At 36.3% G+C, this 14,956-nt stretch overlaps 1 protein-coding gene across 1 annotated transcript in view; it reads left to right on the forward strand.

The window, feature by feature from the left end:
• The window catches only part of ESR1 (estrogen receptor 1), a 112,962-nt gene that overhangs the window by 29,933 nt on the left and 68,073 nt on the right, over nt 1–14,956 (forward strand). Inside the window, 1 exon segment of the mRNA XM_050893423.1 lies at nt 778–968. Within this exon segment, the coding sequence (XP_050749380.1) occupies nt 778–968 (191 nt within the window).

The raw sequence follows: 14,956 nt of genomic DNA on the forward strand, positions 1-14,956 counted from the left end.
ACCCATAATAACCTCTTACTAGATTCACTAGATGTGAATCCATTACCATTTACACTAGAGATTTGTTTGGTTTTCATTCAGCAGCATACTGCACATGTGGGTCATGTGCATGTCTAGTATGTCTAGTACATGTCTAGTACATGTCTAGTAACATGTATGTTACCAGAACAAAAATTCTTCGGCAACGATTTTTAATACCTTCTGACTTTTCTGTTGTGCTAAAACCACTTCTTAATTTTTATGAAAATGGTATTGTAATGAGAATAGGGACTGTTTTATATAGAATTATATCTTCGACAATGTAAGGAAACTTTGCATCTCTAATTGGGCAATAATACTTGAAAATAGCCTGGTTAATATTTTAAGTGACTTGCAAATTCAGGTGCAAACATTAAGTGATTTTTGCCTCAGGTTCTCAAACTACCTACTGATACTGCAGTCATTCTGAATCCTTTGGACAGGAGCAGGTACACAAAAAAAATGCTGATTTTTTCTGTATTCCTTTATAATGTCTTGAGAAAAATTGATTAATTTATCAAATAGCTTTTTAATTTTCAAGGTACAATGCCTAATAACATGAGATTGATTTGTGAGAAGTTCCCCTGTATCTTACTGGTTCTACACCTTTCCAACTAAACAGGACAGAGGGTGATTAAAGATTTATTTTTGTCCACCTGTCATTTCAAAACTAGATCTGCTCTTCTTTCTTATGATCTGCAGGAGTGGATGGGACTTAACCTTGCTGAAAGAATTATGCTTGTTCTTTGGTATTAACAGGCCAAGCTCTGATAACAGGCGCCACAGCATCCGGGAGAGGATGTCCAGTACCAACGAGAAAGGGAGCCTGTCCATGGAGTCCACCAAGGAGACCCGGTACTGTGCTGTTTGCAACGACTACGCTTCAGGCTACCATTACGGGGTCTGGTCTTGTGAGGGATGCAAAGCTTTTTTCAAAAGGAGTATTCAAGGTAATAAACTGTTCAAGTGAATTACCTTTACTCTTTACTCTTGGGGAAACTGTGAAGCTACTTGAGATTGCAGCCTGAGCCCAGGACAATGACATTTATTGGGTTTTCTTTAGCAGCTGCTGTGCTCTCCCATATATTTTTAGCTCTGTATTTGGTGAATGCTTCCTGTGGGTATATAATATGTTGTTATTTAGTCCAAGATTAATGAAGGAAAGAAAATCTTCTCTATGTTCTCCTTAGTTTAGATATGTCTGACCACGGAGGCAGTGAAAAATCTAATTTAAAAATCCGTATTGGATCAAGATGACCACTCTTTCAGGCTATGTATATCTCCTTTCTGTGATTAAGTTCTTATCCAAAACAATTTTTTTTGAGAATTCCTTGTCAGATGAAGATTAATTCATGTCGATTATTAATCTTAATTTAGTGTTCCATTAGCAAGATGGTTCAATCCAAATCTCAACTCCCTGAAATTGTGAGATGTCTTTTGAGAACCAATATTGAAAAGGAATGTTTCCTTGATGAAATAACGTTTGTATCTGCCAGCAAAGCAGGGCTTTGAACTATGCACAGAATGGTTTAGTTCACAGTCTTGTCATGGCTAAAAGTATACTGTGCAAGGTGTCCAGTGGAGTAAAGGGCATCTAACAGAAACAATGATGTTAATTACTGTGACAGAGACAATTCTTGATTTAAATGCCTATCACTCTGTGGAATGAATACTTTTTTGCTTTGTTCAACATCTCCTAAACTGAGTAAGAAGTAGAGTATGATTCTACTAAAAATATGGGTACAGTTCAGTATCTAAGTCTTATTTTGGAGAAGAAAATAAAATAGATTTCTTCCTTTCCAAACAGAAAACTAGTAAAGTGCTATGCTTTAGTTAGGTTTCTATAGTTTTTTAAATCTCCACGTGATATATAGCCACAAAAATTCCTGTCGCTCCTTTTTTAAGTAAACATAGTGAGAAACAGTTTTTACCTCATATCACAAGGTGTGATTATTGCCTGCTTTGTTGCATGACTACCACTGAGGTGAGTTAAATAAGACTTCCAGCACTCAGCTCAGAATTTTACCCACCTTAAAGAAAAAAGTGAAAGATTGGCTGCAGGGTAGGCATTGATGAAATGATTTGAATGTCAGTGATTAGTTAATGGTTACTTGTATTTCTGCTTTTCCAGACTCATTGAAATGATTTTTAGAAAAGAGAGTGGTTACAGCCGGAGGTCAATAATAAGCAACACTGGAGGGAGAAGGGGTGAAATGCTTTTCTCTTAACATCAAATGATTTACTTAAACTTGTGACATAGGGAGTACAGCTCCCTTATTGAGTGTTTTTCGTTATTTTTTGTTTTGAGTTCCCCTGACCAAATCAGAATTGTTCTTAGAATTTTGAAATTCTGTCCTTGTACTTGAACTGAACTAAGTCAGCAACCAAGTGAAAATTGAAATATTCTTAAGCAAAAGTAAGAGTTAGTTATCAAGTAATTGTACAGCACAGATCTTCAGCTTTTGGCCATTATGGAAGAAGAAAAGAATCTGTCTGTTTCATTGAGTTCCATGGTTCTATGTCAGCACTTGAGTGGTTTTGCCCTAGTTGCCATGTGGACAAATGTTGTGGTCCTCCACAATGGATCTATTATCTATTTGTGCTACAGTACATGCTAATTAGTAAAATTAGTTCTTGCTACATTTATATACTTAACATAATTTTTAAGTAGGTAAGCTTTAAAAATTTAAAGCTTAAGTTTCCAGTGTCCTGTAAAATGTCCTTCTTGATCTTTAAGTCATGGTTGCTCTAATTTAAGCCCACTGGTTCTTGCCCTATCCCTTGTGGGCATGAAGAAGGCTTATGACAACAACCTTTTACATAGTTGAAGACTGTTATCATATCTTTCCTCAGTCTTCTCTTTTTTAGACTAAACAAACCCACTTCTTTCAGTAGAACATGCTTTCTAGACTTCTGATCATATTTATTAAACTCCTCTGTACTTTCTCCAGTTGATCCACCTCTTTTGTGGTTAACAGCTATTGTAAAAAATTACATCCACTAATATCAAGAAAGTAATTCAAGAGTATGACTACTTAATGAGAGAATTGTGATCACTTGATCACAGATGGTATGAAAAATCCTCTAAAGGACTTTTAAAGTCATAGGTACCCAGTCTTGATGAACTAAGGGATTTTTTGAATTTCCTACTGGATCTGGAAGAGATCTCTACCTCAGCAATTACATGATCTCTTTGGGCATGTGTTTATTTATGAAAATGACAGTAATTTTTAGATTGAGAATACATGAGAAAACATGTCATTTACCTTGCAGATGGTAACAATTTTAAATAGGTTGTGATCGGATATCTAGGAGTGAATACTACTAATGTGTAGGTGTATGTGTAGAGGAATATGTGGACTAAATATTATTATATCTGCACTGTATATATTATATGCATTCCTAAAAAAGGAACAAAAATTTCCTGGTAATCATATGATTAAACTGTATTGAAGTACACAGGACTTGTTTGTATAAACAAAAGTAACACAGAATGCTTTCAGCAAAGATTTTTGTTGCTGTTTACAGTGTTTCTTTCTTTAAATGCAAGATAATCATGCTGCTTTTGTGCTTTGCTGTCCTGTATTTCTCAATGCATATACAGATCCAGAGATGACTGGTCAATTTTATACTTCTTATCAGAGATTTCATAGAAGAATTGCTGTAGTGAAGTTTGATGTTCTTAATAGACTATAGTCAAACATTCTGTATGGTTCTTAATGGAACCACAGGAAAAAGTGAGTACAGACAGGAACAATGAACAAGCTGTATGGGGTAATCCATTTCCTCCCTGTGTATCTCTTATTCTCAGTGATATCTGAGGTATTTATGCTTATTTGCATAAGTATATACTTAAATTTTGTGAAAACTCACATCTGCATTGGACCTTACCTGAGGTGGAGATGGATAGCTTCATTTTTATCCAGGGGCGCTGGAATGGTTCTGGAAATATTTTGTAAATTTTAAATGCTAAGTTGTTTTTCTTTGCTGTCAAACAGTTAAAGCTTAAAAGGCAACCTGACTTAGTAGCTATCTCTCAATATGTGCAACTGCTCAATTTTGTTTAAACAACAGATGGTTGGTGGAAAATCTCAACTGCCTCCTGAAACTGCCCGTGTCAGTCTATTTTGTTAGTTTATGTCCCAAAAGTGATTTGGGACCTTGTTTTGAGAAAACTCTGTGCAGACTGATATTAAAGTATAATGTTTCATGGGAGAGAAAAATCATATGACACCAAGAACACTGTGTTGCTTGGTGATAGAAGAGTGCTTTATTCTTTGCCCGGCACATGTAGCCTTCAGGAGTGTACTTGGTAACTGACTTGAATCCAGAAGCATAACAAGCAGTCACATCACAGCACACTGTACTTCTCTACTAAAATATTTATGGATTTTAAGACCAAGAAGGGCCATTAGATCATTAACTCTGGTCTTCTCTCAATATAAACTTTATATGATATCCGTGTACAAAGCCCAGCAACCTGATGGAGGTAAATCTTTTAGAAGATGCTCAGCCTTGATCTGTGGGCTCAAGAGCTTTCTTCCAGTGATGGCTTATTCTAACAATTTGTCCTCCCATCTGCTGAAAAATTACCTTTCTAATTTGAATTACTTCACTTTTACATCACGTCCATGAACCAGACTTAGTATCTAGTATCTCTCTCCTGTGGGAAGTTCTTATAACTTAAGATCAAAGAACTTATAACAGTCAAATCACCTTGATATCTTAAGTGAACTAAAATGTTTCAATCTCTGGCTGTATATCTTTCTATCTTCTGAGTCCTTTTTCTTTGCACCTTTTCTGACCCTCCCATACGCATAAGAGGCTTTTTAAAATTTGGATGTCAGAATTGGATGAAGTATTTCAACATCGGCCTTACAAATGCCATTTACAAATTAAAAATTCCCTTGTGACTCACAGATTCTTTCCCCCTCCTTCTAATTCTCTTGTTTTTTGGATAGCCACCAAAGGGTACAGGACAGAAAGGAATTACTCTCACCATCTCTGACAAGCATCCAACAAATGCCTACATATGTGGGGCTGAGAACCCCCAGTGGGAGCACAAGGGATTCAGAACAAACAAGGCGTAACTCCTTACACTGGAGGGTATCTTGATCTCAGAACTGCTGAGGTATTTTAGAAATCCCCAGTTCTATTTCCCTGCCTCCTTCATATGCCCTTCTGATGTTTTTCAGGTGCACCTTCTCTGCCTTTTCTCACAGCTGTATACTCAGACAAAAATCTGGGGTATTTAAAAAATATTCAGTTAAGAATTACTACATGATGGGAGGCAGTATCAGTCCAGCAAGAACAGGTTGCCATCTAAGAATGGATGAATAGCCATGCTGAGGGATTCCAGAGGCCTGCCATTAATGTCTTGATCACGCAGATATAGTGGTCTCTGAAGTGCAGGGATTCTTGAAGCTGGGAAGTATTTTAGTTGTGTGGCTTGAACATGGATTTTAAGTTATGCCTTCTGACCATCAAGTAGGAGAGTTTTGGCAGTAGACTTTGAGTGTTATCAATTGTTTTAACTTCACAGTGATAGAGCTGTACTTTGTTGAAAGTATGTAGTTCAAATTTTAATGCTAGGAGTGGTGGTAATATATACATATTTTTGTCTGAGTTGGAGAGAATTTCACTGGTAAAACATGCCTAATAAGTGGATGTTTAGGTAATGCTGCAGTGCAGCAATTGCCATATTGTCAATTTGGGAGGTTTCTGAGATCTTCCCTTTAACTTTCCATTATTGTCTTCTGTTTTCATGGTATTTTTGTAATCTGTTTGATAACAGCTGCAAATGCTGCACAGATCCTGCAGCCAAGACAGAAACTCCCTAATAAGACTGCTTGTACACTGATTCTGTGAGTTGTCAGGAGAAAGAGCAAAACTACAAAACGTGAACCTAAGTGAGACTAGCAGAGGTGATCACAGCCAATAAACAGGGGGCTGCAGATCAGTATCTAGTCTCAGGGTGGAAAACACACGGTTCCAGTTCGAGAGGTAGGTGACTGTTGGAAGTTCGAAGGCTAGAAAATGTGTGTTTGGAAAGCCCACCAGGGTTTAGCCATCATTGGGACTGCTCTAACAGCCTGTGGTCAGCCAGGTTCTTCTGAAACTTCTTTGGATTTATTTTTGTGGTTTTAGTCGTTTTTCTCTAGAGCCCCTTGAGTTAAACACGTGCTCTGATCATTACCCCTAACGTGCATTTTGAATATCAGCAGTCTAATTGATGGTGATCTTGTTTCAGAAACTTAGATGTTATTGAAAGGCAAGAGTCAACATCTCTTTTTTTCCTAGTAAGGCAATTTTGAATGTGGTACTTTTCCAGCGAGTTTTAAGTGCTGTGTTCAGCATGGATGTGGCAGTGACTTAAGACATTTGCATCTAAGATACTTCCTTATTTTTCATGGTCTAAGCAAATCATAGTGCTGCAGTGGACCTTGAGCCCTAGTCCATCTTTCTGTCCTGTGATAGGACCAACTGTTGCCATTCCTTACATATGTTTATTGAACTGCTTCTTAAAAACCTGTAGCCTGATCCAATGTTTTATTCTCCTTATCTTTGAAGGCTACTATGAAATTTGAATCTTCCTTCCTGCAGGTTAAGCTCATGACTTATTTTCCTGTCTATCATGCCACAGAAAACAAATTGTTCTCTTTCTTTCTGCAACAGCCTTTAAAGTAGGGAAGATTGCTATCACACTTTAAAAAAAATTAAATTATTCTGTTTTACCTAACCCGAAGAAACACAGTTTATTCAACGTTTTCTCAAAGGTTTTGTTTTTAGACCTCTAATCTTCTAATTGCTTTACTTTGGAGATTCTCCACTTTGTCCTGTTTTCTTTTTTTCTTGAAGCATGATTTCTTTCTATATGATGCTTTACAAGTACTGAACAGAGCAATAGGATTACCTTACAAGCCCAGCCAGTGGTATTTGTCTACATCCATCACACTGTACTGTTTGCCTTATTTACAAAAACATGACACTGTTCACTCATAATCAGTGTGTGATGCAGAATAAACTCAAGTGTACTTTTCCAGAGAAGAAACCACTTCTTTCCCATCTTGTTTTGTGCATCTGTTTATTCTTATTTTAATGTAGTGATTTGTACTGGTCCTTACTTTTGCACTGTTTCTTCCCATGTGCTCTCTCCAGTTTGCCAAGATAATTTAGAATTCTTATCCTGCAGACTCTTACCATTTATTTCAGATTTATTTCTGTCTGACTAGCAGAGTAGTCTGGTCTTTTCTCTGTTCTTCTAACACATATAAATGTCATCTACAAATTAATAACATTTAATAAAATAAATACTCCTGTCCATTACCCATCAGTGAGGAAAATACTGTATTGAATTGGATCCAGGACAGACACTATGGAGCCTCATTCAATATCAGCTTCCATTGTAACAGTGAACTCTGATAGTTCTTCCCTGCGACTGGTTTTCTGAAATCATCTAAACTATATTTTCCTAGCTGACATATGAAATGTCACCCCAGGCAATGTTGAAAACCTTTCTGAAGTTGGGCAACACACTTTACCAGAAAGTAGAGAACACTCAGTGATTGTTATCCGATTTTATAAATGGTCGCTGGTTCTTCCTCTGCCAAGTCCAAAGCTTTTCCCACCTCCTAGACAAAATTCCTAGCCCTTAGAAGCTGTACTTAATGTATCCTGTATTATTAGCTTTAATGGTGTTTTACTTCCTCTGGATATGATTATTGTGCCATATCAAGCAACAAAAAACTTAAACAGTATTTCGTGTTGCAAGTATTTAATGAATATTTAGTTTGGAAACTCACATTATTCCTAGCTCAGGGCTGAGCCTGTCAGCAGTTCAAAATATTCACATGGAAAAAAAAAAAAAAAGAGCTTTACATTTACCAATTGCAAGAGAACATGCTTGTTTGTCCAGCAGGAAAGTGCTTAACTGTTCCACTTGGTTTTAGAGAGTGTGAAGGGAAATATGGTTTTGTAACCTCATTTAACTCAGGTGGGTTTATTGATATAAACTGACTCCGTAAGTTTCACTCCCACAAACTTTCAGACTTTCTGTAGGTTAAGTTGTCCTTTGCAGTCACTTTTGAAAAGTGGAAATCAAACTAGAGAGAACTGGTTAAGATGACTAAAATGATAAATGTACTGGAAGTGCATGACATAATCTTTGACATAATTTATTTCCAAAAGAAGACTATTAACAAACTTCATTGAAGTATGTGTACTAGTTTAGAGTTACTGTAAAAGAACTAGCATGGCAATTAACTGCTGGTATAATTTAGTAACAGATGTAGTAAATATCTCATTGTCTGAATTCTTGGAATAAGATTATGTATTTCTCTCAAAGATTTGATTTAATTTAGTCACAAATTGTTGAAACAGTTGGACTTCCTTTGTTATAAATTACACAGTTATTCCCCACTTTAAAATGTGGCTAGAGATATGCAGGACAACAGACTCAGTTATCTTTGTTGACCGTTCTGATTATAAAATGGATGAATCTTCTATAGAGCATGGATGATGTTAGGGTGTAAGTGAGCAAACCAAGGAGCACAGATAGATATCAGTAAATGAAAGAAGAGCATAACTAGGTTTTACTTTGCATGAGAAAGTAAGACATAGGCAGAAAAGGGGATTTTTGTCAAAATACTGATGTTAAAGATTAGTATGATAATTTAACAAACCAGGAGTTGACTGTACTGCAGTTTCAGTTTCACAGACTTCAATGCAGAAAACTCACTGGGCTTAGAAATGCCCACGTCCACTGCACACTGTGCAGTGAGAATCTTGTCCCCCTTCCCCCCAGTAAAATACAAATACCAGCACTTCCTTTACAGGGGTACTGTGAGGATAAATACATTGCAACTCCTTGCAAACTTTATGATACCAGGAACCACTCAGGTACCAAAGATCCAAATATAAAATAAGACTAGCTAAACTTATTCAATAGGTCCCATCACAATCCAAAACCTGATGTTATACCTGGAATAAAAATAGACTTATATTAATTTTCTTGTTGCTAACAATTGATTGGCTTTTAAGTGCACAAGAGTAATTTGCAGTATTTTTAACATTTTTGACCTCTTTGTATTAGCTGTGGGAGTTTTCTGTAGTAGAATTCCACCCCTTCCCATTTTAGCTCAAATAAACTGGGAAGCTAAAAATACAAGAGATTTCATTCAAAGTCTGTGGGAATAAGATAGCCGTGGCTTGCCTACGACTCTCTCTGAAAATGCTTTTTGTCTCTGGACGGATCATATTGAGATGGTTGTGAGTAATACATTGTGGGAGTTTTTCCTTTAACACAGCTGTTGGTTTAATCATGTGCCAAGGATTTAAAACAATTGTGATTTATCAGATAGAGAAACAGAAACTAGATGTCACACTCCTTGCCAGATTTTGTAGAGACTGGGATCTGGATTGACATCTTTTTTTATTTGTCATGAGGAAAAAATATACTTCCTATTTTGTTACCTTGTCTAAAATTAAAAAAGATGGGAATGGAATTGGGGTAGAAATAGACTTTGCACACGGTATCATAATCCTGAAATAGTAGATGAAAAACCAATTGAAATTTTAGGACTAAGGCCAATAATAAAAACTTTGAAATTATCTGCTGGAGTAGAAAATATAATTTTATATGTATATATTTATAAAGTTAAATAGTGTTTTACTTTTTATATATCACCCTTTCTCAATGTATATGTTCATGTATTATTAAACTGGTGAGATGGCAGCAGGTTTGGTATCCTTATGCAATGCCCATTCTCATTCTTCTTTCTTCATTTTTCTTGTTACCTGAAATAGTATATGGAAAGCTTAAAGGAAAGGTCGGTATCATAATTGTTTGGCTTGAATTAACTGCTCATGTGAACAGTTCTACACATATGTGAAGGCAAGAAGATTCCACTAGAAGGTGAACACTCAGTGTGGGAGCTTCATGACACAGCTGAAGGACATAATACAGAGTATATAGATTTTAACCTTTCCTCCTTTCTTGTTCTTCAGTGGTTCTGTGATCTTTCTTTCTGAGGTATGCATAGAAGGAGGACTTCCTCAATGGATGCAAAGGAAGTATGTTCTACAATCTTCTAGGCCCTTTTCCTTACTGTCACATGTAGTAATGTCTTGCTAGTTTAAAAACAGAAAATGATGAATCTTCTCAGCAGTGCTGAGTAGTTGCTAAGAGAACCCAAGTTCCAAATCCAAAGACCTTGTCTGAGGGGAATTAAGCTGTGAATTTGAGTGTCTGTGCTTATAAAGGAATTAGAAACAACCTTCTGTTCTTTTGTGAAACCTGTTAGGAAAGAGTGAGATTTTAAAATCAATCAGTACAGTTTTATTGAGGCACTTTAATTTAAAATTGGTATAACTTTTTATTTTACATTCAACATTTGTTTATATTGGGTTAGCATATGCAATGTTCAGGTGGGGTTTTTTTTCTGTTTACTGTTTATGAAAACTTTCCACTTGCTGTTGAGGCTATTCTTTCCAAGGTTTTGCTTTTCATCTGCAGTCTTCCCACTTGTCACTTGCTTGGCACCTTAAGGTGTGGATAAAGTCTACACTCTAGCCTTCCCTTCACCTGCATGTATGAAATTCTGCTAATTTCACTGTCAGAATAAGATCATGGAAGGACCTGGTGCTTCCACAGGTAACAGCTAACCTGACAGATGCCTTATGCAGATAGATAAAGAACAGTTTAAGAAATTTGTGTGACATGAGGATTGAAAATAAAAGAATAATTAAAGGAAAAGCACACATTAGTAAAAGGATAATAATTATTACTGGCTTTGTTTGAAAGGTATGATGAGTCAATTCAACTACATCAGTTTAGGTGTCATACAAAATTCACCTGACAAAAATGTTCCTTTGTTGGCTTTGTAGAATTGTCATTAAGCATTCTTAAGCTGGCATGCCAATATGTCAGTTTCTTTAGTTCATTTTTTTGTACAACTTTGGTACTGCTTAAACTAATCATTCCCTCAGGCTAATCTTGATGGCTATTGGAACATAATATAGCAACTGTTTACACATTTAAGAAAAAAAAAAAAAGCTGTTTTATGTTAATTGCCATTGATATATTAATATGACCCCAATTTTCATCCTTGCTGGTCAAGGACAAAATGAACTCAGCTCTTCAAAGCTGCAATTCAGTGAAACACTCAAGCATGTACTTAACTTTAACCATATATACTGTGCTGGGACTACTTACTAGAAGTACACAGATGCTTAAATGTTCTGCTGAACGTAGTAACACTTAACTTTAAAGAAATATGGAGTGTTTTGCTGACTGAAGCCCTCACAGATAAATTATCCGCCCACTCTGATTCAAGCATGCGCTGCTGTTGCATACACCACTGCTATCTTGAGAACCCTTAGGCGGACAGCGATGAGTCTCTGAACATAAATACGAGCCATGTGACTCATGGTGACAAGAGAAAGTCAGACTGCATGTGCAGTAAGAAAAAGCTCAGATTATATCAGGCTAGGTTAGAATAAACTCAAAATCATCCTAATTACAGCCATTATCTTCTTGTTGACACTTTGCTTCCTCATCCTCCCCCCCTCCACTGTTGGTCGTTATCATGCAGATTGTCACATCTAAAATCAGTGCTTTGAGAAAAAAGCCAGATCTTTGCACCCTGTTCTGGAAAGACCTTAGCATATAATAAAGTGCGATAAAAATACTTAGTGTTATTTTTGCTGTTTTAAAATGTACGATGTGTGAGATATCATAAGAAAAACAGACCATCCCTCCTCAAGCTCCTCCAATAGCTCCCTTAAACTCTTCCTTTGTAGCTCACAATAGTGCAAGTCATACATATGGAGGGATTAAAACTAGGGGCTCTACCTTATTAAACTCACTGCCTTTAATTTTGTGCAGGTTACCTGGTAATTTATTTAAAAAAACCCAATAAGATCACAGAGTCCAAGTGGTATGTGCTTCCCTTTATGAGTGTCAGTCATCAGTGAAGACATTTCTTCCTCTCAGTATTCCTGTGATACCAATTATCCAAATGGCCTAATTAGCCTCTTTTCTAGCATGTATTACTCTTTGGATACCATGAAAATGAAGTGCAGGGCAGCTGGGTACCTGCTGATGTGTCTCACTTTCACATTGACGATTCTCACCAGTGAGAAATCCCCTCTAGTAAGTCAGATTGTTCAGAATCAACTTTGCCAAGAGATCAGCTTTAAGGATAAAATAAGTGGTAGAATAGTTAAAAGACGATTCACTTTACAGCAGAGTTATTGAGTTATACTATTTCACTTTAAAATAAAACTTGTCTTTGCATATTACTTATTCCTTAATTGTGGTGTTCTACCTTTTTCCCTTCCATGCCACCCCAAGCTCGACTGCCCTAGTCTGTGTCTGTGCCTTGTAAAGGAAACTTCCTTCCTCGCTCCCTGTGACTGAATACTTGAAATCAGGTGGTATTGTGGAGAAGCAGGAAAGGTTCCTGCCTTCCTTCTTCCCTTTGTGTCTTTCTTCTTCCCTGATTAATTTGATAATCATTTGTACTGTATACTCTAATTATCAAACATTTTCTTCTGGCTGCTTACATCTTTTCAAGTCTCCTGAAGGCATGTTGGTTAAACTAAACCAAAAATTATGAGAAATATTAAATGCATTATCTTCTTCCTAGATTTACAGCAAATATGAAGTCTAAACAATGACATTACTATGGCACTCATAATCTGAAGAAGTATGCCCCTCACACACAGATCTTTCTTTTTTTTTGCATTCAAAATTTTACAGGTTTTATTCTGAGAAGTCTGTCAAGCACTTTGAAAGAAGAGTGGATTGTCTAAGATGCAGGTCATGTGCGTGAAAACAGACTAATTATGCTGACCTTTAAAGCATATATTTAAGATAAAACTTTTCAATGTAAAAATATGATAATATGAATCATGTTAATTTCAGTAGGGACTGTAGCTCTATCACAAACAGGATTATTTTATGTACTATTCTACAAACCAAATGCCTGTTCCCAAACACGTGCAGTTTGCATAAGGAAATCTAGGTTCAGAGCAAAAGAAAAGGTTATCACCCACATAAGCACTGTGAAAAAGGATGGCTGCCCTGCTGATATTGATTCCACTTGATTTTTGATTTTTGCGTACTGTCACTTTTTTTGGAGAGTTGAACCTTATGAGCATCAGCCAGTCCAGCAAAGGTGGTAAGCATGTGTTCAGCTTTGACCTAAGTGGGAACATTTATCTGCTTATTTTAGAGAGAGCTAAATGGTGTTCTGAATTATTTGCTGAATTCAGAGCCTGCGCTCATTCCCCTTGTGAACTTACCTTTTAACTTCACCAGGAAGAAGATCAGATACTCTGTCAAAGTCTTTCTTTGTTTTTAAGAAGAGTAATTAAAGTTTTCTGTCTTTCTCTCATGCTATTTCAGAGCTTGGCTTATAAAACAAGGCTGGCGGTTGAGGTCAGGTGCTACAATCTTTTGCTGCTGTTTAGTGTGACCTAATAAAAGTGCATTTTCTTAAAAACAGGACTTTCCCTTTTTGCTCCTTTTCCCTGTAGATATTGCACTTTTGTATGGTTGAGGCTGTTTTCTCTCTGACTCAATTTTTTTTTCCTTACATGTGAAATGTTTTGAATCAGATATAGAACAGTCTGTATCCTACCAGAGGAACTGAAAATTAAAATGGTCTTTCATGCTGAGGTTGAGGTAGTGTTTCTGTTCTACCTTTTTACCTGGAACAAAGCCTGTGGATTCAGATTTTTCCAGTATAATACTGTTCTGTCAAGTAGACTTAAAAAATAATAATTCTGTCTATTTTGAGACAGTGTGTAGTCAGCTGTCACCATATTAACAAGTTTACAGTTTGGCTGCTTATTTTGATTGGATCCCAGTTATGTAGCATTAGAGAGCAGATGTTCCTGGTGTAATCTGATAGTAATTTTTACTCTATTTTCTAATTTCTAGTCAAGGATAGATGACTTGATGAGACCAAGGCCTCTGTCAAACCTCCACCCTGCTCTACCTCAAGCTGATCCCTTGACCTAAAAGAAAGAACAAACAGTTCTGCAGTAAAATTGTTTCGTTGTGTGCTGTACCTTAGTTGTGTTTAGATGAATATAGAGCACCAATAAGATCATTTTGGATAGTCTTTTTTGTCCTTGCTAAACTTTGTCTATGGTTGGAAAATAAGTTTATGGCAGGTTTAAGCTCACATTTTTTAAGAGAAAATTGGAATAGAGGCTTGTTGGCAGTAACAAATTATAGGACGCTGAAAATGTTTCTAAAGAGAATTGAGATGTAGACAGTAATAAATGAAGAAGTGGAGCTCTGAAGGAAAAGGTACCAGTACCAAACTTGGTTGCAGCATATGGTAATTTAAGAATTTGTCATGACAAAAAGGTTTTTGCATGTATCAGTAGATATGTAATTGGGATTGGAGACTGATTTATCCCTGAGATACAATTAATTAATGGTTGTTGCTTCTATTTTATGTTGTTGTTGTTTGTTTCTTAACTGCCCCAGATTGTGGTAGATATCAAATAATACTCTGTGCACAGGCCTTTTTAATTCTATAAACCTCCAACCATTTTGTGCAGTCTATTGGTTAAACATCAGCACAGGCACATGGACCAGATGGCACTGTATTTCTCAGGCAAAAAGCAAGGAAGTCAAGGAACTCGTTCATATTAATCTATCCTCTTTTGTGACTGCTTTAATTGTTCATTATTTTAATTGTTCTACAGAAGCTGTAATTTGTGGTTTTAATAGTACTTTTAAAGAACATGTGAATAAATGTATTGTGAATATATGTTAGTTTCACTATCTGTATCAATACTTTTATGACAGATTATGATGGTAACCCTACCTTCTTCCTGAGATGTTAGATGCTGTACTAAATACTCAATGAAAAATAAGAGAGTATTATAGGCAGTTTTGTTATGTCTGTGTATAACTGTG

Source organism: Gymnogyps californianus, chromosome 3, assembly GCF_018139145.2.
Source record: "Gymnogyps californianus isolate 813 chromosome 3, ASM1813914v2, whole genome shotgun sequence".
Classification (NCBI taxonomy): domain Eukaryota; kingdom Metazoa; phylum Chordata; class Aves; order Accipitriformes; family Cathartidae; genus Gymnogyps; species Gymnogyps californianus.